Here is a 22,662-nt window from a genome sequence, read left to right on the forward strand (position 1 = left end):
TATGTTGGTGCTTCCTCAATGGGGGCCAGAAATGGAGTGCTGACACAACACGCACCATTGGCTGCCATAGCAGCAGCCTCAAAGATTTCACGTGCACGAGCGTCTTTGCAGTGTTTGCGGATAGCACACCGTAAAATGTAAGGACCCTTAGTACGGCCCATATCCACTTCCTGCCCGGTATCTTTTCCTGCTCTTCCCATGTAATGTATGGACGGACTAGCCGCAACCGCCACGGTGTTGCACCATTTCGAGATTTCTCTTATTGTTGCAAACTTTTAATATTTTGGTATTGGAAGATTTAACCAAAAAGGCATGCGCTGTCGGTGTTTTATTTCATGGCAATTGATTGTGGCCTGTCATTTTAGAAATTCCGAGGACCGACATTGTCAAGAATGTTAGACAAAACATGCTGAACTTTAGTCATAGAATGGCATGGCAATATAGTGTGCTTATAGCGCATATCATATAACAAGGCGTGACACGTACGTATACCTAAAAATATACAGGAATTTTCGCTCACGGGGACGCCCGCGTGGGACGCCGACACCGAATTTTCGGAGACACATGGGGCCGTTACCACTATCGCGTTAAGATCCTAAATATTGCTCTCATTATTGCCTTTTCCACAGGTTTTTGGCCCGAAGGCAGTGCTGAACGGCCTTAATTTGAAAGTGCGTGCTTCGAAAATCACTGTGCTCCTTGGCCACAATGGAGCTGGGAAGACGACTCTCATGAACGTATTGACAGGTAAGCGGAAGAAACTGAGACACTGGTTGCATATATATATATATATATATATATATATATATATATATATATATATATATATATATATATATATATATATAGATAGATAGATAGATAGATAGATAGATAGATAGATAGATAGATAGATAGATAGATAGATAGATAGATAGATAGATAGATAGATAGATAGATAGATAGATAGATAGATAGATAGATAGATAGATAGATAGATAGATAGATAGATAGATAGGAGGGCCTACAGCGCGTAGAAATGAAATGGCGCGGGAAAGAACGAGCAGCAAAAGCAATCCAATGCGCGAAAACACCTAATGCATCATCACTGGCATAGAATCAATGGGACGCTTCTGCATGAGGCAGCAATCTCTGCCTTTGCCATGCGGTGCTAGATTTTCTGGCATCGATTCGATACTCTCTGCATATTTAGTTGCATGTGTATTTGGTCCACCGCCTACGAAGTGGATGATGCGATGCTTGAAGCCGCGAAGGAAGCGAGCGCTGGTGAAGTAAAGCACCTGACTGTGGAGAAGAAAATCGCGCGCAGGGGAACTTGCGAAGGAGTTACCCACATGATCCGGCGAATAACAACCAAGACAAGAGGCATGGGGGAGGCGGACACGCTTCGGCTTGTCCAAGCTTTCGTCGTGTCTCGAATAACTTACGCTATTCTATACGCACTACTCAATGCGACCGAACTCAGGAAAATAAACAGAATTATCAGAAAGGCATATAAGCAGGCGATGTGCCTGCCGATCAGTACGTCCACAGAACGCCTACTACGGCTAGGTGTGCACAACACGGCCAAGGAGCTGATCGAGGCACATTTATCCAGCCAGCGAACAAGGCCGGCGGTTACGGAAACAGGGAGGTCCATTCTCTTACGCCTGGGGCTCTCTGCCCCTCTGAGCCATCTGCCGACTCAGACTGTGAGCTTACCCCATGCCAATCCGGAGCAACATCACCGTGCGTCCTCTACCTCGCAATATGCACCCTGTGCACCGTGCAGAGCGAAGGGAGGCCTGCGCCCTGGCCATACACAAGCGATACGGGACTTGGCCCTCTATAGCCTACACGGACGCTGCTTCTTACCCCAGACGCGCAGCCGCAACAGCGACCGCACTCGTCAGCAAAGAACATCGCAGCAGCTTTTCGCTCACATGAAACAATCCCCTTCAAGCCGAGCAAGCGGCCATAGCCCTCGTGCTCTTCCAAACAGAGGTTGAAGTCATAGTGACCGACTGCCAACAGGCGTGCCGCAACTTTGCTAGCGGCAGAATTCATACCACTACGCTCCGGATAAGCAATCAAAAGCCGCCAACGAGATCAGTCATGATCATCTGGGCGCCAGCTCATGAAGGCATTCCTGGCAACGAAGGCGCCAACCACGTGGCTCGAGATTTGACCCACCGAGCCGACGCTGAGGAATCTGAACCCGAGCGCATGCACCCTCTAGTCTCGTACCAAGACATCACACAACACTACAAGCTCATTCATTCACAAAACTTTATAAGTGTCCTGAAGCCCGGTCTTTTCAGACCGAGGCGGGCCGCGTCCACGTCGGCACCGCCAGGCCGAGCCTTATGGCGTCATCGTGGACCCTCTGGACAGCCCGTAGCTGATCTTGATATGAAGAGCTTGTTATCAACTTGCGCCAGTAAAGCCATTTTTCTTCGGGGTCGGCGAGAGTCGCGGGACAGCCCGCCAGCATGTGTCTGATGTCAATGATGCCATCACACACGTTACAATCTTTCCTAATTTCTCTTTCGGGGTGAATTTTATTTATGAAGTACGGAGTGGGGTACGTCCCGGTTTGCAGTAAACGTAGCGTCACTGCCTGAGCCCTGTTAAATTTTACGTGTGGCAGAGGGAATTGCCTACGCCCCAAGTAGTAATATTTAGTGATGTCGCTGTATGTTAGTAACTTATCTTTATGCTCCCCGGAATGGTAGTGGGCGTCGGTTCGGTTCTGACCGGCACGGCAAGCAAGTCCTCGTGCCAGGTCGTTCGTCACCTCGTTGAGGTTGGGCCGAGTCTCGTCCACTTGTCCCATATGCGCAGGAAACCATCGCATTTCAGTTTTGATAGTTTCGACCTTGTCGATAATTTTAGCCGCAGTCCCAGCTACATAACCTTTGTCAAAGCTCTTAATTGCTGCTTTGGAATCGCTATAGATGAAAGACCATTTACGGTTCCTGATGGCTACAGCAATCGCGGCTTGCTCCGCCACCGTGGAATCCTTAGTGAAGATGGTGATGGCGTCCCGTACCTCGCCCCGGCTGTCGACCATCACGGCGGTGTAGGCCTCTTTGCCTTTGACCCAGGCAGCGTCTACAAGGGCCGCCTGTTGTCCTAGTTGTTCAATTTCTTTCAACAAAGCTTTCGCTCTCGCTTTTCTCCTGCTAACATTGTGTTCCGGGTGCATATTTCTCGGGAGGGGGGTGGTTCTGATCGCGTCTCTAAGTTTCGCGCTCAATTCTACCTCGGATTCCTTCGGGTTCATTGATCTATTTGGGTCTGTCCCTATGGCTTTGAGTATAAACCTGCCCGCTCGCGTTTTCGTCAGTCTTTCCTGCTGCGCCATCTGTTGTGCTTCCGCCATCTCCTCTATCGTATTGTGCACGCCTAGGTTCATGAGCTTCACGTTCGAGGTGCTGATTGGTATACCTAGGGTAGCCTTCACTAACTTTCTGATCAGAGTGTTTAGCTTGTTCAGCTCGGCCTGCGACCATTTAAATAGACCTGCCACGTAGGTGAAGTGACATAGAGCGAAGGCGTGCACTAGCCTTAGAGCGCTGTCCTCACCCAGGCCTCTGTGTCTGTTGCTGATTCTCCTTAGTAATCTGATGACTTGGTCCGTCTTGTTTGAAATGTGCTGAATGGTATTCAGGTTGGTACCTCCCGCTGCTGTGTGGAAGCGTAAAACTTTAATATTTTCCACCTGCCTGATCGCGGATCCGTCGTGACAGCGTAACGTAATCTTGGGTTCCTCCCCGGGGACGTAGCCCCTGGGTCTTCGACCCCTGCGTCGATGTTTTAGGACCAAAAGCTCCGACTTTGCCGCCGAACAGTTGAGTCCCATCTCGCCTAGCGTGCTTTCCACGGCGTATATGCTCTCTTGCAGTCTGGTCTTCGTTTGGCCTACGTTACCGTTGGCGCTTCATATGGTTATATCATCGGCGTATATTGCAAAGTGTATACCTTCTATACTCTCCAGTTTCCTCGCGACTCTGGTCATTGCTAGACTAAATAGCATGGGCGAAAGTACGGGCCGAACAGTTGAGTCCCATCTCGCCTAGCGTGCTTTCCACGGCGTATATGCTCTCTTGCAGTCTGGTCTTCGTTTGGCCTACGTTACCGTTGGCGCTTCATATGATTATATCATCGGCGTATATTGCAAAGTGTATACCTTCTATACTCTCCAGTTTCCTCGCGACTCTGGTCATTGCTAGACTAAATAGCATGGGCGAAAGTACGGGCCCTTGCGGGGTGCCCCTGTTTCCCAGGTTCATCACCTTCGATTTTAGTTCACCTAGCGTGAGGCTCGCTTGCCTACCGCCCAGAAACGCCTTGACTACACTGTATAGCCTCTCGCCCAACCCCAGCTCAGACAGGACCTCGAGGATGGCCTTGTGCTTTATGCGATCAAAAGCTTTTTCGACATCTAGTCCCAGAATCGCTCTCGCATGCACCGGGCTAACGTGTATGAGCTGGTGTTTGATCAAGAGCATGGCGTCCTGAGTCGATAGTCCGGGGCGGAAACCGATCATGTTATTCGGGAGTATGTCATTTTGCTCGACGTATCTAGTGAGTCTGTTAAGAATAACGTGTTCCATAGCTTTACCTATGCACGATGTAAGCGATATTGGACGTAGGTTATCCAGATGGAGTGGTTTGCCCGGTTTTGGTATGAGGATGGTGTTAGCTATCTTCCATTCCTCCGGATAGTCTCCCTTTCTCCACAACTCGGTGAAATGATCCGTCAGGAAAGTGATCGACTCATCGTCTAGATTCATGAAGAGTTTATTGGTAATACCGTCGGGTCCGGCTGCCGATCTACTAGAGAGACCATGAAGGGCGGCCCATACCTCACCCTCGGTGAAATCGCGGTCCATTTCCTCGCATGGTCCTCCCATGTACTCCACGCGTTCGTCGCTATCGCCCGGTTGTTCGAGCGGGAGATATTTGTCCGCGAGCTGTCTCATGATTACCTCCTGAGTCGTGCACTGGCTGACTTATGTACCAGTTTTGTAATTGCTGTTCTCTTGTTTGACTTAGTGTCGCTCTCGTTCAATAGATGTTTGAGGATGTTCCAACTGCCTCCATGTTTGATTCTGCCGTCTGCCAAGTGGCAAACTTCGTCCCACTGCTGTTTCACGAGCGTTCTCGAATGCTCCTCGATCTGTCTGTTTAGCAACGCTATCTTTTTTCCTGAGCTTTCGGTTCAGTCTTTGCGTTTTCCATCTTTGCAGAATGGATTGTTTGGCCTCGATCAGATGCGCGAGCCTACTGTCTATGCTCTCTATGTTTTCTTCGGTCTTAATTTCTTTAGTGGCCTCCCTGAGGTCCTCTTCGAGCTGGTTGATCCAGGTCTGGAAGGTGTGTCTGCCCGCTTCTATCGGTTCCGATTCTAGTCTCTTCGCTCTAACTTTCCTATAAAGGTCCCAGTCCGTGCACCGAAAGGTTCTAGTCTCTTGTTTCAGCATACCTATACCTATGTGTATGATATAGTGGTCGCTGCCTTGATCGGTGCCCGAGTTTTCCCAACTAGCTTGTTTCGAGTTGTTGACAAAAGTTAGGTCGGACGTAGAGTCCCTGCACGTGGACGTGCCACAGCGGGTGGGGAAAGACGGATCGGTGATCAGGCACAGTCCCAGGTCCGTGGCAAGGTTCCATAACCCCTCACCTTTCTTTGTATTCCAAGCGTATCCCCACGCTTGGTAGGGGGCATTAAAGTCCCCTCCGATGATGAGCGGGGAGTTCTTTGCGACTGCGAGTGCCTTGTTGAAAAGTGCCCTAAAGCTTTGTTTCTTGTAGGTGGGACTGCTATAAATGTTCAGGCAGAAGATACTCTGCGCCCTGCCCTTGTGCCTTTTGAGTACGACTTCTACTAGGATATACTCGATTTTACTCAATCCGAGATGGATATCGTGTTCCAAAAAGGGTAGCTTTTTGTCAACGAGGGTGGCCAATCCCCTTCCGGAATCTTTTTCTCTACATACCGATTTGTACCCGGTTAGCTTTACTTCGTCCGCTAAAGTTTCCTGCAGCATAATTACTTTTGGTTTGACCCCCATCGATCTAATTAATTGGCGCAGCGATGCCTTTTTGTTGTGGAATCCGCGACAATTCCACTGCCACACACTAAAACTGTGGACGCTATCCATGATTATTGAATGGGTTAATTTTGCTGTTACCCGCGATCGATCTCTTTGGAGCGCCCCCTGACGTTCCGGAGAGCGATTTTACGCATTCTGATTCTGACGGCAAGAATTCGTCGTCGTCGCATTTCATTTCGAGTTTCTTGAATCGCTGTTCGGCCGTTAACCTCCATTTCCATAGTTTATCCACTTTAAAGTTTGTCCTTTCCGTCGTTTCCCTAATTTCTTTGATTACCTCTTTCAGCTCGCTGAGGACTGAGAAAATCGAGTCAGTTTCGGGGCTTACTGCTCTTTTTTTCGGGGCGGGGGGCTTATCTCCCTCGCTTGGTTCGTTGCTTTGACCTACTGGTCTGGCTACTGCTACGCTGGCAGGGCTCGGCTGTGCCTTCTTTTTCAGTTCTGCTACCTGTTTGGTGAGCTCTTCATTAGCTTTACGCAAAGAGTTTACCTCCCTAATCAACTGTTCTACTCTGGCATCATTGCTTTCAGTCACCGCCGGCGTAGTGGCGCCACCAACGATTCTCACCGTACCTTTGACTTTATCCGCCCAGGCGGTCCCAACTGTCGGCTTGGCACCGGGTGTTCCATCTTCTAAGAGCGCCTGGGCTCCTCCCGACTTGGAGCGGCTTCTCCCCCTCGCGGCCGATCGCGACCGGGCGCGTTCCCTTTGCACCTGCGATCCTCCCGACTTGGAGCGGCTTCTCTCCCTCGTGGCCGATCGTGACTGGGCGCGTTCCCTTCGCCGAGCTCGTACCACATAGGGTGTATGAAACCTCTGCTTGCACACCTTGTCTCCGGTGGGATGGTCTCCTCCACAGAACTTGCACTTGGGCGTGCAAACGTGGTCCGCTCGTGGGTTGGGGGCTCCACACCCTCTACACTGAACAGAGTCCGGCGTGGGGCAGACGTCCGAGCGGTGTCCTACCATACCACAAGTGAAGCACACATAAAATTGTTTCCTGTAGAGATAACATCTCAACAAGGTCGGCCCGTAGCGCACAAAGTTTGGCACTTCCAGTCCATCGAAGAGGACGATGACTGAGCCTGACGTCTTGATGCGCTTGGCGGCCAAAGCGAGTGGGTTGCACTCATGCACGATATTCCTTGTGATAGTAGACTGGGAGTCCCTGATGTCGACTTGTCTAATCACCCCTTTGCACGTGGCGTGCGGGGCCGTCTCGTACGCATTGACCTCGTACTCCGTGTCCACGATTTTGAAGGACTTCATTCTCACTTACCTTGCCGCATGGTCTGGTTCAGGCGTGCTCATCACCACGATATTTTGCGTGAAGTTGGGGCACACCATGTCTTCACTTGCTTGCTCTGCCGTTAGGCCTGAAGCCTCGATCACTGCAGTTCCGATAGGGGTGGTACTTACTTTGCTCAAATTTAGTCCTCCTCGTGGCCTGATTATAATTTTCCGATGCTCCTCGCAGAACATATGCTAACATAGCTAACATAGAACATGAACATAGCTAACCCGCAGAACATATGCACCCCCACACAAGTCGCTACCTAGAGAGCAGGAGCGATTCCTCCGAGCTCTACAGGTTAATACATTCCCCCACCCAACCAGAAATCACCTGATAGCCCCTACGCAATTCTCTCCGCAATGTCGCTTCTGTGCAAAACCCGGGTCCCTCAGGCACATTGTAGGGGGTTGCAGAGCGGCACCATTAAATCCTCCAAACCTTTACCCCACTAACGAGCTTTGGGAGAGAACCTTGGCCAGCTCCGACCTCGAGGATCAGCAACGGCTGATTGCGAGGGCCCAGGACGCGGCCCGAGCTCAAGGCATTCTGGTATGAGGACGCCTATGCAAAGCTGCATTCACCGAATAAAAAATGTTTATTCTCTCGCTCTCTCGTAGCACCAACCGGCTGCACGTAGCGTAGGCGACTCGAGCATAGTGTCGGTTTCTCGTTCACATGTTTTGGTAACGCGCCCTTGTTCTCGCTTCCATGGAATCTTTCACGGCAATCGATCGCTCACGCTCGTTGATTTCAGCATAATAGTTGATGTCCGTCAAAGAAAGGAAATACACCATGTTTTACCTTGATACTGAGAAGCCACTAAGAGGATTGCGTAGGTTGAGCAGCCAGTGTCGGTAGATCTCGTTTCGTCACGCTCGCTCGGGCCGCCATGAACGCTGCGCGCCGCAAGCGCAATGAAATTTAATTCTCGTGACACACTTTACATGTACACCTACAAATTGTGTTATCGTGAGGAATTTTCAAGCAGAGACTTATACATGAATTAATTGATAGCGTACACTGATGAAAGGCCTTGTTTGCGGGGCATGCTTCAGCAGTGGGTGCGCTGCCGTTCTCTTATAGGGTAAAACTAGAAGGCTCCTGGAAACCAATCTAAACATAGGCAACCGCAAAAGCTTTCGTAGCACGAAACCTGCAATAAGGTCAGTCACTCGCACCGTCGTAACCTAGCCGAAAAGAATTAGAGAATAATACATTAGTCGCTCGGCGAAGAACCTTTAAACGCTTCAAACTGAAGGCATTGGGTCTGACGATGGATGGAAGATTTTTTTTTCTAGTCTCTTTTATGAACTTTGCAGCAGCAAGAGTTAGTTTCCAGGCAATCTTTAGAGATTTTAGCGTCTTTCGATGCTTCGGCCTTATGCATTTTGCGTGCTGTTATTGGCTGTTTATTAACTGGTTAAATGGGCAGCTGTTGGTGCCGATTCGCATTTTGACACTCGTGCATAACATGAAGCCGCTGCTGTGCGTGATACCTGTTGCGGGTTTCATTGCTGTTGCATTCAGTGCTGTCGTCTTGGACAGACATTATACTACATGCGCTGTAGAGAAGAAAAGCAGAATCAGAATATTAATTCGGTATTTTTTTCTTAACAGATAACGCAGAGATTATTCACAGAATGTGGTTGACATTGCACTTTTTCTACCCTTAACACACCCAAGATATCGTAACATGTTTAACTGATACAATGCACTACAATCTTTATTATTGTGCATAAAGGACAACAAAGTACACATAGCAGGCTTACCAAAGCCTCAGAGGGCTGTAAAAAAGTACCATTGGGCGCTATAACGTAAAACTATGCCACACTTTTCTATTTCAATTCTGCAATCAGCCCTCCGCGATTGGTCAAAACATTTTTGGACCACCCCCACTTCACCTCTCTGTCACGCGACGTCACGGGCACCGCGAAAGCTCCCCGTCTGATTTCACGTGTACACGCTGATTATGCATGATTTAACCGAAAAAAGAAAAACTGATATTTCTGATTCGACGACTTTTGGCCATTAGCCCCCCGCCTATTGGTCAAAAGTTCTACGGCTGCACCTTGTTCAGCTGCCTGTCACGCGACGTCACAAAACCGCAAGTACTCACCGCGTCAAATTGACGTGTACGCATTAAAAATGAAATATGCGGAACAAAACTGAATTTTCTTCTGAATAGAATAAAAGATGGCTGCCGCCGATTGCTCAGGCGCTGGCTACTCGCACATGCGGGAAAGCACGGGTTTATTTGCGTGTAATAAAACTTCTTACGTGGCCGTGTAACGTTTTCAATCACTTTTAGCACGTTTACGACTTCATTATGCCAACTCTTCATTGCTGAGGATCCGTTTTAGCGTCATTCTTCAGCTTCCGTTGCATGCCGCCACGATTTTCGACCACCCACCGCAAGCTAAGTAAGGGAAAGCGGACCAGTCGCAGACGCCGGCACCACCTTCTTCATCCGCTTATCGACTTTCAGTGCCGTGAATCGGCCCTATCGAATCCCTTTCCACTTGAGCGTGCTCCTCGCCTCGTGTCAGCCAACTAGGTAAGACAAGCCGGTGAGTGTAGGCAATGTTATTCGTTTTTTAGCAAACAAAAGCGGCCTCCTATAAATGAGTAGAGCATTTCATTGGTGAGTTCAGACAACCCTGCGGATGACCGCCCGATGAATTGCGTCGGCGGTTACGCAAGTTTGATGTCAGAAGATTGGAATAAGACATATTGAAATAATTTTACGTTACAGGGCCCCTTATACAATACAATACATTTTATATTCTACATTCATTCATACATACATTACTGCATACATTGCATGCATGCATGCATTCTACATACATTCTAGTGCATTCCACTGAAGATGTGGAAAAAATGTATTCCTCTTGGAGTATGAGAATAGAGATATTACATACTCTTCGAAGCGAAGATAAATTTCAATTCTTAACGTGATTGCTCAAAGCTGCAATCACTGTTCTGAGCATATTCGTTCGGCACAGGCATATTGCATTAACAGGCGATAGATGTGCACAGTCTAGCCGCGTATCTTTGTTTCAGTAATTATTCTTATAGTACTCGTTTCAGATTGTCGCATTTGTTTCTTATTTTGATAAGTACACAATGCATTATATGAACCTGACTTGAAAGGAAACGTACTGTTGCTGGCGCCAGCGACCATTACAGTTGTCTAACATCTCAACATACTTTAACAGGATGAAACATTATAATGGTACTAATTCATATTGGCATATATTTTTTGTCAGATGCAAACCAAGATAACTAGAGACATAAGTGAGGAGAGAAAATTATAGATAGAGCTACTACTGAACTTTAAAAATAACTAATTGAATTGAGTTCCCTCACATTGTGCCACCTGGTTTACGTGGGTGTCTTTCTGTGTGCTTGTCTTCCGTGCTGTGCTCGCGTTGCCATGAACTAGGAACTTGCCCGAGCCCGTGTCAGCTTTGTTAAACAATTAGGAATTCAATTTAGTTGAATCTAATGCTGCATGCCAAGTGGCTGACGTGTTATTCGTTCTACCTATATATCATGGACTGGCAGCATTGGAAAGCATTCAACCACATTATTATTTTTTTTTTTGTTGCGCTTAAGCTGCGGGTGTGAAAGACTGTCACAGAGTTTTCATGAACACGTCCAGGGAAGAGTTTGAAAACAATCGGGGAAATTGAAAATGTCGGCATAGCTATGCTCTCTTGTTATATTCCTTACAAGGCTTGCAGAGGATCTCTCTACTGAACGTACTTTTAAAACGTTTCGCCTCACAAAATATTCAGAGAAATTGATCCCATATACTGATAAAAAATAAAAGTAAAGCTTACTGACATGGCGTTTCTTACCGATGATTTTGCGTTCACTACACGTTCCGTACCTCGAAACCCCCTAAAAATACTTACGTTGGAGAGCACCTTAAATAATTTACTTTTATAGCATTCATTCAAACTGTAGTTTCACTTTTGTTTCCAAAGAGATCAATATCGGTCATGCCATGACACAGAATGTGCTCGCGTAGTGTTTCTAGTTCTCATGGGGTATACCTAACTCGCAATCATGTCAGCATGCCCAAGAGGCCTCATTATCTGTTAGAGAGTAAAAAATGATAATATCAATAACATCAATCAATCTGCCTCGGCCAAAAGCTATGGCAAAGGATGCAATTATATAAGAGTAAGAGAAAGACATTTAAATGTGTATTAAGGAAAATAAATTACAATCTTTTGGGGAAGAGTGACTGTCCATACTCCAGTCACTCTTCGGACCATATCACTCTGCGCGGGCATATTTGATTGCCAGTCAAAAAATTTGCAGACAGTCGAACTGGGTAACCTTGTTTCAACAATTGATACAGAGATAATTTGGGATAATTACAACAAGGTTTCACACATGAACTTCTCATAAAAGCAACGTACTGTCCTTGCAGCACCATCAGTAGTTTTGATTGTTTAATTTTTCATTATGCCATAAATCAAAAGATGGCATAATTGTACTGATTTGTATTCACGAGCAGGCATAAGTCATAGCTAAATAGCATTGAGTATTGAATTAAATCGTTTGAGCAAATATATTAAGCTGCAAAATGTACATACAAAGAATACACAATTGTTATTTTTGTCTCACGCTGTGTCACATACTATTTTGCAGCATACACTTGCAGCCCCTTTGGAATATATGACTCGAAGGTTAAGGCTGACCTGGCGACCTTGCTTGCCAAGAAATAGTAGGTCTGTAAATCTTTACATAGTCTCTTTCGATCACAGCGAAAAACCTGCCTTTTAAGAAAGTTAACCTATCGCACAATAAAAACAGTTAATTCAATGTTGGTGCACTTGTTTTCATTATTGCACTACATGATTCACAACATGAAATATTTCATTTTATGCAAAATATCAGAGTACAGCTGGTTCAGGAGCATTATTAATCTACCAGCGTTGGTGCAGCTGAGACGCCAAAGGTACACAAGCACAAATACATTCGAAATATTTTTTGCTACCATATCTACACAAAATTGTAAACTAACGTGTAGATAGCAGATAGCTAGCAGATTTCGTTTAGAGGGATTCATCGCAATCAACTATACTATTTCCTAACGGTGGATGTGCACAAATGCTCATGGAGTCTTGCATAGAGACTCAAGGCTACATGCATGTGAGATTTTTTGAATGTTTCGATCCTCATGCATCATAGTCTATGTATAGTTCCCTAGGTGTATTCGCATATGCATGCTGGATTCAATAAATTTTTAGAGACATTTCCAACAGGCTGATTATTACCAACCCCAGCAGCGAGTGTTTATGTATACTTGGAACAGTTGGCAAAATGAGGTTTATATAATCAGTATATAGGGTGTCGATCCCGGCTATTTTAGCCAATCTGGTCAATGAAAATGAAAGATTAGAATAAGAACACGGAACAAGGTCTATAATTAATAAAGAATACAGGTCAAGTATTTGACGGTTTAACACCATAGGTCTTATGTAAGGATCTTATTGAACCATATTTTTTTTTACATTATTCTTTGACCAGCTTCACAAAATTTATGTTAGCTGGGACGCCCTGTATCGACAATAGTCGATATATAGTGTAAGGCTAAAGACTGCAGGCTACCTATAGACTTTTGCTACATACTTGTCTACAGACAGTCTAAGGACTTATGGCATTACACTTTTTGTGCACTAGTATAAAAATTGTCTCAGTCAATAGACACAATAGACTGTCTTTAGAATAATGGAAATTAGCGTTTATAGACAAATGTCTGCAGAAAGTCTATGGAGAACGGTGTGTAGAATTATGCTGTTCCATTTATGTAGACTGAAGTCTATGGAATATCTATAGACAAATGTCTATAGATAGTCTACAGACATTTGCTTATAGATATGTATGATCTACAAAGTAGATCTTATATGTCCTACTTTTGTAGACTGAAGTCTATAAAATGTGTATAAGCAAATGTCCACAGACAATCTATAGACATTTGTCTATAGACGTGCTGGAGACATTTGTGTACAAACGCAAATTTTTATTAATGTATAGACAGTCTATAGACATCATTCTACAAAAGATCTGTGTAAGCCTATACACTTTTGTCTTTAAACATTTTGCAGAAAATTTTCTAGAAATGTAAATTTTCAATGATCTATTGATAGCCTATAGACAGGCATTTATAGACTTGTTTATGAAAAGTTTAAGGCTCTAAATGTATAGAGTAATCTAAAGAAATGTCTATGAGTCAGTGTATAGGCCATCATAGACAAATGGTTGTCGACTGTATAGACTCTCCATAACAAGATTTGGAAGCGGTATTTTCCAAGAACAAATTTAAGAAAAATGAAACAAAAACTTGGTAACTAAAAGAAAAATCTAAAATAGAAAAAAAGCCTTACAGAAATCTTCTGGCGAGGCAGCTACGAGGAATCTTCTGATGTTTAAGCTTTCCCTGCCACGGCCCGATGTAGTGAGTCATTGGATGCCTTTTGCAAGCTATCTTGATTTGCTTGCTGGGCCACATAGGCCCTTCATAAAGAGTAGAAAGGAGGAATCAGATATGCTTGAAAGTATGCTGTCGATAGCACTACAAGCACTTCTCGCTTGGGTTCAAACTTCAAATACCCTTTAGCCTCGCTTTTTACAGCATCCGAATAGCACCTTCGCCTTGATATCACCGCGTTTTTATTTTGTCAAATATTTAGCACGTATCCTGGCTGTGTTTCGACAAAGATGTGGCGGTGAGGCCGCTGTGTTTGCGCAAGACTGCTGCTATGTCATTGGTTCACTCAACAGAGCTTCTTAAAATTATGTTTTTGCCAGTGACCTTCTTGGTCAGTTGTCGCTGTTTTTGGATTGAAGCTTTCACGTGAGACCTGCCTAGTCTATTGGGCACATCGTGAACATTTTCGCTAGTTCGATAATCCAACAGCCGCGCCGAATAAGACTATGTAGCGCGAAGCAAATAGTTGTGCACAATCTCGAAACCATGCCACCACTGCTAGTTGCTCTGGACTGTACGATTACGCGTTCTAAATTTTTCATGGATTTTATCAGGGACATTTCGCCATCGCTGTCGCTTATGCTTGGCGCGCTACTACTTCGTTCACAAAAGCACGTAAAATAAAAAAGCAACTCATTCCGGCTGTGGCTGCATTGCATGCTCATTTTCACCGCGGCTCTCGCATTGACAATCAGCCCTACCCAATGCCTCCCTGGGAATTCACCAGCATCACATCTAATAAGCCAACGAAGTTACGACGCAGCGATACAACAGGTATTATTGAGGAACACAATATCGTCGATTCATCAAGCGCTAACACCTGCAAAGTCTATACAGATGCTGCCGTTCTCCCAGACGGCTGATGGACATCATTCCCCAGTACTACGCATAATTTCATCAGCGGCCACCATCGCTATTTATATACGGAAGCCAGCGCTCTAGTAATGGAACTTCAAGCCATCCACGACGCTGTGAAAGATGCGACATCTAAGCTGCCTACCATCAAGCAACTACATATTGACAGTGTACCTATCTTTATCGGGCGACCACGTTTCGCCGCCTAACAAATGTTATCGCACAGCGCGGGAACGCGCCTGCATGTATCCGAAGATTCTGGAAAGTTATCGATGCTTCTATCCGCTGTCTGTTGTCGCCGAACTTTATGTTATCTGATTTCAACACCTGACGCGAAGGGTGTAGAACTTTGTGGAAGGCACGCGGGTCCCAACGATCAGTCTGGAACATTCGACGATTGACGTATAAAAGCCGATGCGCTTGACCCGTTGATCAGATTTTTCAACGGTCGCCGACTGTGTTCGCCGCTGTCACCATTCTTTGAGTAAAGCCTGTTTTTGAGGGCACAAGTTCACCCAATAAAACGCTAGTTTCGACTTTCGCAGTTGGGCTGGTGTCTTCATTGTCACTACCACGTGACAATATCTTCACTGATTCTTTCGCGGCTATTCAGGAACTCAAGAAGGTTGCTAAGGCGATGGAAATCTGCGAGACAATACACACTATGAATAGTAAAACAGCTCCGCTGCAGTGTGACAACCAGCTATGACCGCTGGATACATGACAACAGATTCCAGAAAACAGTGCTTCAATTCATACACAACACAGGCCTCACAGCGCACATATAATACATATATCAGCACCAAGAATTATGCCTTAAGGGAAAGTCTTTATCGCAATAAAAAAAAGTACCTACAAGTTCGCCTATTAGTTATAAAATGTATTAGTGCTTTTTTGCAGCCTCACACTCTTAACCATAATTATACATGATCACTGTAGAGTATATCGTAAACATTGAATTCAGGAACCGCCATCTGTTCTAGCTTCATAACTTGGGGTGTACCGCTAAGCGAGTGATGAAATAAGCATAACTTAATTTATATTGTACCTGCCTGTAGCTAACTACTGTGAAAGCAGCAGAAATTATGCCCTTTTGGAATAAAATATTCCTTAATTGTCTTGGCTTTTAATGGAAGTATACTGTCTTTTTATTAGAGCAATGGTTCATTCAGGCATTTTAACGTTTCAATTTCTTAGGAATGCAGGCTCCAACTAGCGGTACGGCCACAGTCTGCGGCTACAACGTTGCCAGCCAGCGCTACCAGGTGCGCCAGCGGGTCAGCTACTGTCAGCAGACAGACATCTTCTTCGAAGACATGACTTGCGCTGAAAACCTTTTCTACTTTGGATCGGTACGCTCCCGGCACATTTGCTGTAATCAGGAATTATTCCAATGCCAGTTTCATGAAATACTCACTACAATAAGTGCTATAGTCCACAGAACTTGAATCACTGCATTTAGCAATAATAGCTTACTTTCAGCAATATAAAACAATACAGAAAACTGGCCTGCCTAAACCGCAAATGGTCCCAAAAGTAGCCACCGGCAATAAATAAATGGTTTTCTTGTTTCAGTTCACGTTCAGTTCCCTAGCGAGAACTACAATAGGTTGAAGACAATCGGAGGTTTAAACAGGTTAGAAGAAAAGCAAGCAGTTCGCGTGCCCCTGCTTTCCAAGAAAAGATGTGGTGCTCTTCAGAAATTTCAGAGTTCACTAGAGTGTCTAGGATGACGACAACTACAGTAGGCACATTATTTTTGCACAAGTATTTACTTTACCAACACATGTCAAACAACATGCACCGTGGCATGTCGTAATGAGAATAAAGAGTATCAGCAAAAATTTTACTTTGCATTTTTTTATTCCGATAGCTCTGGAGGTGGGGGGGGGGGAGACGTGATCCATTTTGGAAGTTTCATCGTCTGTCCTAAAAAGCGCGCACAGATACCGAAGAAAACGATGTGGTAAAAATGTGGAAAGTATGGAAGGAGTGACTTCTCAGGTCTTGTAGTCCACGTCGACGTCCATTGCTAACATGTCGACAAGCGTCTTGTTCAGCCTCCCCTTAAGACCATTCGTCTGCGAGTGGTAGGCAGTTCTCCTCCTGTAGCTCCTTCAGATATGTGACGGAATTGCTTAGGGAAACTCCGGTGTAGAAGTAGTGCTCATATTCTTTCTTGTCACCGTCACTACAACGTCACATCTGGTTTAGGTGCTTTTGTGTCCGTGTACTAGATGCCTCCATCCAACCGCGGCGCTAACGCCGTTCCGGATTATCGAGTTAGCCGCATAGTACAATATTTGCCCCCGTTGTATGGGCTTCCAAACGAGACGACCAGGAAAAGCTCAGTCAAATACCACCACGCCTGACCGAGCATTGCCTGCCGCCATCATAGTGCCACAGTTCAAGGAACATTCTACACGTCCGTAGAGCTTCATCTGACAATGCAGAAACCCGGCTCGACAAATTCGAAAGCATTTCAACCTTCAACAACTGGAGCGCAAAAGACAAGCTGTGTCATGTGTACTTCTCCTCGAAGAACAACGCGAAGACGTGGTTCGAAAACGAGGAGTCTGTACTTTTATTCGTGGGACTTGCTCCCCATTAGCTTCCTTAAAGCCTTGTTTAGCGTTGTGCTAATATAAAGGAGCAAAACTCTGCTGAAAGACCGAGTGCGGTTACCTAACAGAACCTTGCAATCTTTACGGAAGCGCTGAGCCGTCTTTTCCATCTCGCCGACCCTGAAATCTCCGAGAAGAGAGTTTCCCTACTCATGCGCGGTATGAAGCAGCACATTTTATCCCTAATAATATGGTGCCCCCAAAGACCGTCGCAAGTTTCTTCGTGAGGCCACCAACACTTCGAAAATGGTCGAAATTCGAAACAGGTGGCAATACAACTGTCGCACGACGACGACACCCAGCGGCCAAGTTCAGGCACTCTGCTACAATGACGTGCGGGAGGCTACAAGAGCAGTTGTGCGAGAATAACTGAAAATGATGTTTCCAACGTCAAAGTGAGAGGTTTCATCTATTACCTATGTTGTTCGAGAAGAAATTCAGCAATCGCTACGAGCATCAGAATTCCCGTAGGCTTAACCTACAGCAATCATCCACGCAGTCGTTGCCCGTGGTCAAGCCCCTCATCCGCGCCCACGCCAATGCCCGATAACGCCGCAGTTCTGTCGCCAGCCACCACCGCCACCGCAAATCCCTACACCAATGGCGCACGCAATGCCCCGAGGAAGACAAACGTGTGACACGCTACAGACCACCGTCCTATCTGCTATCATTGAGGAGAGGCCGACGATGTCTACCGCTAATGCCCAGACAGCGACTTGGGACTGTGAGGGTTTACCGTGAAAGAACGCACCCCCGACAAGGGGAACGGGCTCGCGATATCGCCGACGACGTTGCCGCAACTGAATGGAGCCATCAACGACCATCCCGTAAGCGGTCGCCAGGCCGCTACGTTTCACCGCAGCGCTGCCAATACATTGCCCCAATGTGGGACCAGTTAATAGGCTCATATGCGGAAAACCAGATACAGCAATCCATGAATATGTGGTTCGTCGAAATGCCAAAGATCCTCCACCACAGCCGACGCTTCGACATGCTTCTCGACAAAGTAGCCAGGACACGCAGCCATCAAGCTGACGCCTTGAAGCCAACAGTACGGCGTCTAAATAAGACCTCACGACGAGCGGTAACAAAGACGGCACAACGCAGCGCAGTCGTTGTCCGATTCCGCGACCTAACCATAATGCAAGACAAAGAATCACGTACCTCAACATGCTACTCGACGACCACGAGGTCACCGCTCCAGTGGATCCTACGCCGCCAAGTTAGTCATATGAGGGCCCCCAGACTGGGCAGCTGGAGCACAACGGATAAACCGTATGGATGATGCACAGTAGCAGTTGCCGTCCATGACCGGACCTGCTCAGCACCTCCCCCACACGTCGCGTTGTAATCACGGAGAAAAACACACCAGTAACAACTGTGAATTATGCAACTAACACTTTACTGGCCGAACGTGTCCGTAGCAAAACAAGTACCACAGACACAACGATAGGGGCGACCAAAGTTGGCGATCGTCGAAAATCTGGTCAGTGGGCCATCAGCTTCGCCTTTTGTAGAGGACTTGTCACAGGCTCCAGTGTAACTGACGGTGTCCACGTGCCTTTCGGAAAAAAAAAACAATTGCGTAGCGCAGGAAGTAAAATTGCACATGATTCGGTTACAACAGAGAAGGTGTAGAACCACCGATAACATTGCGGAATACTCCGATACCTGCAGACGCAGCCTGCACCAAGCAATAATATTTGACATTTCTTAGCCGGTGAAAAGCAGCCACTGCAGAGTGATAAACAAGTGTACTTCTCAGTATACAAAATTAACTTTAACAATGGGCACCATAAGGTCACTCGCTGCAAATATAAATTTCACAGATGGCTTCCACTAATAGGTGGAGACACTGCGCACATCATCCATTGCTGATGTGGAATGTTAGTGAATAGCGTGATTTCTTTATATAGTTTATTTATTAGCTGTAAAGCGCATGTTCCAATCGGAAAATTGAAGCCGAGCTTAGCTGATGTAAAATGTGTTATTCGACATTTTGGTTCACGATAGCACTAATTTCCAGAAATACATCTTCAATAGATTTGACAGAATGAATAAATGTTTCAGTTAGCGCTTATCGGCACTCAATTTCCGTGATACGTGGATTCCTTACTTTAATTTTTCTTCGTGTTGTAGGTCTTCGTGGTTGTTCCGTGGAACAAACTCATGATGCGCGTTGCAGCAGCGTGACACTACAGAGCTGTAGAAGTGGGGACCCAAGAGGCTTGGGGACCAAAAACAATTGCATGCCGCAAGTACACATGCACAGAACCCAAGCCAGTCTTGGCTTCTGGCGTTCGCGTTCTTTCAAGAGCAAAAGTTCCAAACTAGCAAGGGTCTCCAAACCGTCTGCAGAATCAGAATCAGAATCGGTTTTCATTGAGATGATTAGAAAGATTACAAGTTTTTAGTATTCAGAAGGTGGTGCCGAAGTCAAATACTGCAATGTGACCTCTTTTACAAAGTAAACGTAATAAATCAAACATACAGCAGTTTCAACAAATCGTTAATGTAGGAAAATTCGAGATGTTAGAATCAATAGTTTCATTGAGGAATTACATATGCATAAGTGTCATAAAAATACAGTTTAACACAATCTCGTTTACAACTGATAATGTAACAGCGTAGGTGACGTGACGAACACAGTATAATATGTTAACTCGAATGCATATGTGAGGCAGAAACAGAAACCTAATGGTATGGCAATGAAAATGAAATGAAGGCACCCTGAAAAAGTGGTTGTGAGTATGGGCTAGGCATCAGTATTCCACAGAATGTAATATTTTAGTTGTTTCTTGAATTCATGAATTTGAAGTGTTTATATGTATAATGGTAGTGTGTTCCAGAATGCGATAGATGAAAAATAAATGCTCTGTTTGCCATAAGTAGTGTGTATATTAAGTAAAATGAAGTTCCTATTTATTGCAAACCTGGAAATATTAGTATTTAATAGGGAAGATTGTGGTATCAAGCTATCGCATTGCGTGTAATTGATTTGATGGAACAAAAAGGTACAGATGTTATATTTAATGAATTGTGTGACTGTAAGAATGTTATTAGTTCCTAAAAGATGTGAGGCGTTGTTGTTATGTGGGCTAAATGTAATTATCCTAACAGCATGATTCTGTAGGATTTCCAATGAGTTTAAATGGGTTACGTAAGTATTTCACCAGCAAGTAACGCAGTAGTTTATGCGGGAATTATTAAATGAAAAGTATAATAATAGCAGTATTTGATGGTCAAATATTTTTCGTGCTTTTAGAAGTACCTTAATCCCGTGGGTAATCTTTTATTTTAGTTTGGTTAAGTGCAATAAATTTAATATGTCCGTCTACTTCTACGCCAAGAAAATTACATGAAAAACTTGCAGGGATAGGACTTGAGCCCAAGAAGATAGGAGCAATGCAGTAAGTGTTCGTTGGTAGGAAGGGAGTAAACACATTTTTTTTCGACGGGTTTATCTGTAGCTGGTTAGTATGGCAACACTGCAGCAGGCTGTGTATATCGTCATTAAGGTTAGATCGCCTTAGGTTGCCCTTGCGGATTACGAGAAATCGCGATATCCAAGACATCCTTACGACTAATACAGTGATTGCTCTTTTTTGCATTTAATTGTTTCCAATTTTTATTCGAAAATTCATTTTGTTCGTTTTTCAATTGTAAGAGAAATGTAATTTTTTTGCTTTCAAGCGCCTGTTTATTTTCCCCATGGCGTCACCAGCGCACGACTTAACGCTGTTTCCGTTTGACCAAATGCTCAAACCGTGCTTCTCATCTAAAGGCAAGAGCAGCCGACCAAATGCGGCTTGGGGATGCAGAATCTCGTGTCCCAATTTCTGAAACGCTGTCGTTTTATATACCTTAATTTCGGTGAAAGTAATCCCATCGAAATGCCTATGTTGCATATATCGTGTAACAATGCCGAGTGCGAGCTTAATGTAAACGCAAAAATGAACCCAAAAAAATGTCAGGACAACAAAAGGGGGAAAACTGTGGTTATTACTAAGAAGACAGAACCAAGAAATAGCGTTTTCTTTATAGTAGATTCGTCGCCGACATGTCATGCATGGTAAATAAGTGTAACAATGGTCCACGCCCTTATTACCGGACTGAATGAGGACCAGGAAAACGTTGGGAAAATCTTGCTGACCAGAGAGAAAGGATGTATGTAGAAAATGCACAATTTTATTGGATACTTGTCAGCTTTAGAGAGCCAGAAGTCTGTGCCTCGCTACGGTGGCTTCGGAGCACCTAGCCGTGGTGGCTCCGGTTGCCTACGGTGGTTCCGGCTGGCCATGGCTGCCAGTGGATCCGCTTGTGAGAGTGTTGGTTTTATACTAATAAAAACAAACGTTAGTAGTCAGGGCTTCCAATACAACCGTTGCAGTCATGCGGTCACAGCGAACACTCTGAAAATGGGACGGTGAAGGGTTGTAGTGGTCGATGTTATAGCGCAGCTCTGAGACGCCCGTCCCTGCGGCGAGCGTAGGCTTTGTTACCTCAGAGTACTCGTAACCGAGCGAACGAGCACAGCAGAAGCTTAAAAGAGTGAATTCGGAGTGCGGGCGAAAGATGGCGATAGCGAACAGAGTGCTAGGCGGAAAGCGGAGGATGAGGGTATGGCAAAAGTGTGCGAAGAAATGTTTAGTGCCGCGCAAGGTGGCCTCTGCGGCCACGATGGCTACGAAATGGCACCAGAGTAGCGCGTGTTTGCCGTTGGGAAACAAAGGGCAGCGTGAGCGGAGGTCTATCTGCAGCGGCTGCTGTGAATCGCGCCCACGCTTCACCTACGCCCTGTCTATCGCTATCCCCCGATTAGAAAAGCAGTTGTGCCGCACTTTGCTTTGTTTTCAACGTGCCGCATGAGACAGATTGTCTGCCCCAGCCATTATATCATGAAATTAAAACACGTATACATCTCCACTCACATTTCGCATTAGGAAGTATCGTAATCATTGGAGAAATTTTTTCAGGCATCCTTAGACATTGGCTCTATCGGGCACGTAGAGAGAAAGAAAAAAAAAACATTATTTTCATGTTGGGTGGTGTGCCTAGCGGTGCAACTAAGCTGTTCAAATTAATTGGCTCCCAAACCAACTGTGGTCAACTGTGCATGATTGAAATTTTCCGTGTATATTAGACCCAGTAGATGTCGCAAAACTTATCTTCAATTTTGTTTGCTTCTACTCGAGTGTTAGTCACACTCCCGAGCAGACCCTTATAAAACACACGACTTGTTCGCAGTTTTTACAGAGAACATGAAAGCAGCTTCGCTACTC

The 22,662-nt window shown here is 45.4% G+C and overlaps 1 protein-coding gene across 4 annotated transcripts in view; it reads left to right on the top strand.

The window, feature by feature from the left end:
• Positions 1-22,662, top strand: part of LOC139050018 (phospholipid-transporting ATPase ABCA3-like) — a 278,463-nt gene that overhangs the window by 142,189 nt on the left and 113,612 nt on the right. For all 4 annotated transcript variants that reach the window (XM_070526088.1, XM_070526089.1, XM_070526090.1 and 1 more), the window contains 2 exons: positions 630-747; positions 15,954-16,108. In XM_070526088.1, coding sequence (XP_070382189.1) covers positions 630-747; positions 15,954-16,108 — 273 coding nt within the window. The remainder of the gene's footprint in view (positions 1-629; positions 748-15,953; positions 16,109-22,662) is intronic.

This window comes from Dermacentor albipictus, chromosome 9 (assembly GCF_038994185.2).
Source record: "Dermacentor albipictus isolate Rhodes 1998 colony chromosome 9, USDA_Dalb.pri_finalv2, whole genome shotgun sequence".
In the NCBI taxonomy this organism is placed as follows: Eukaryota; Metazoa; Arthropoda; class Arachnida; order Ixodida; family Ixodidae; genus Dermacentor; species Dermacentor albipictus.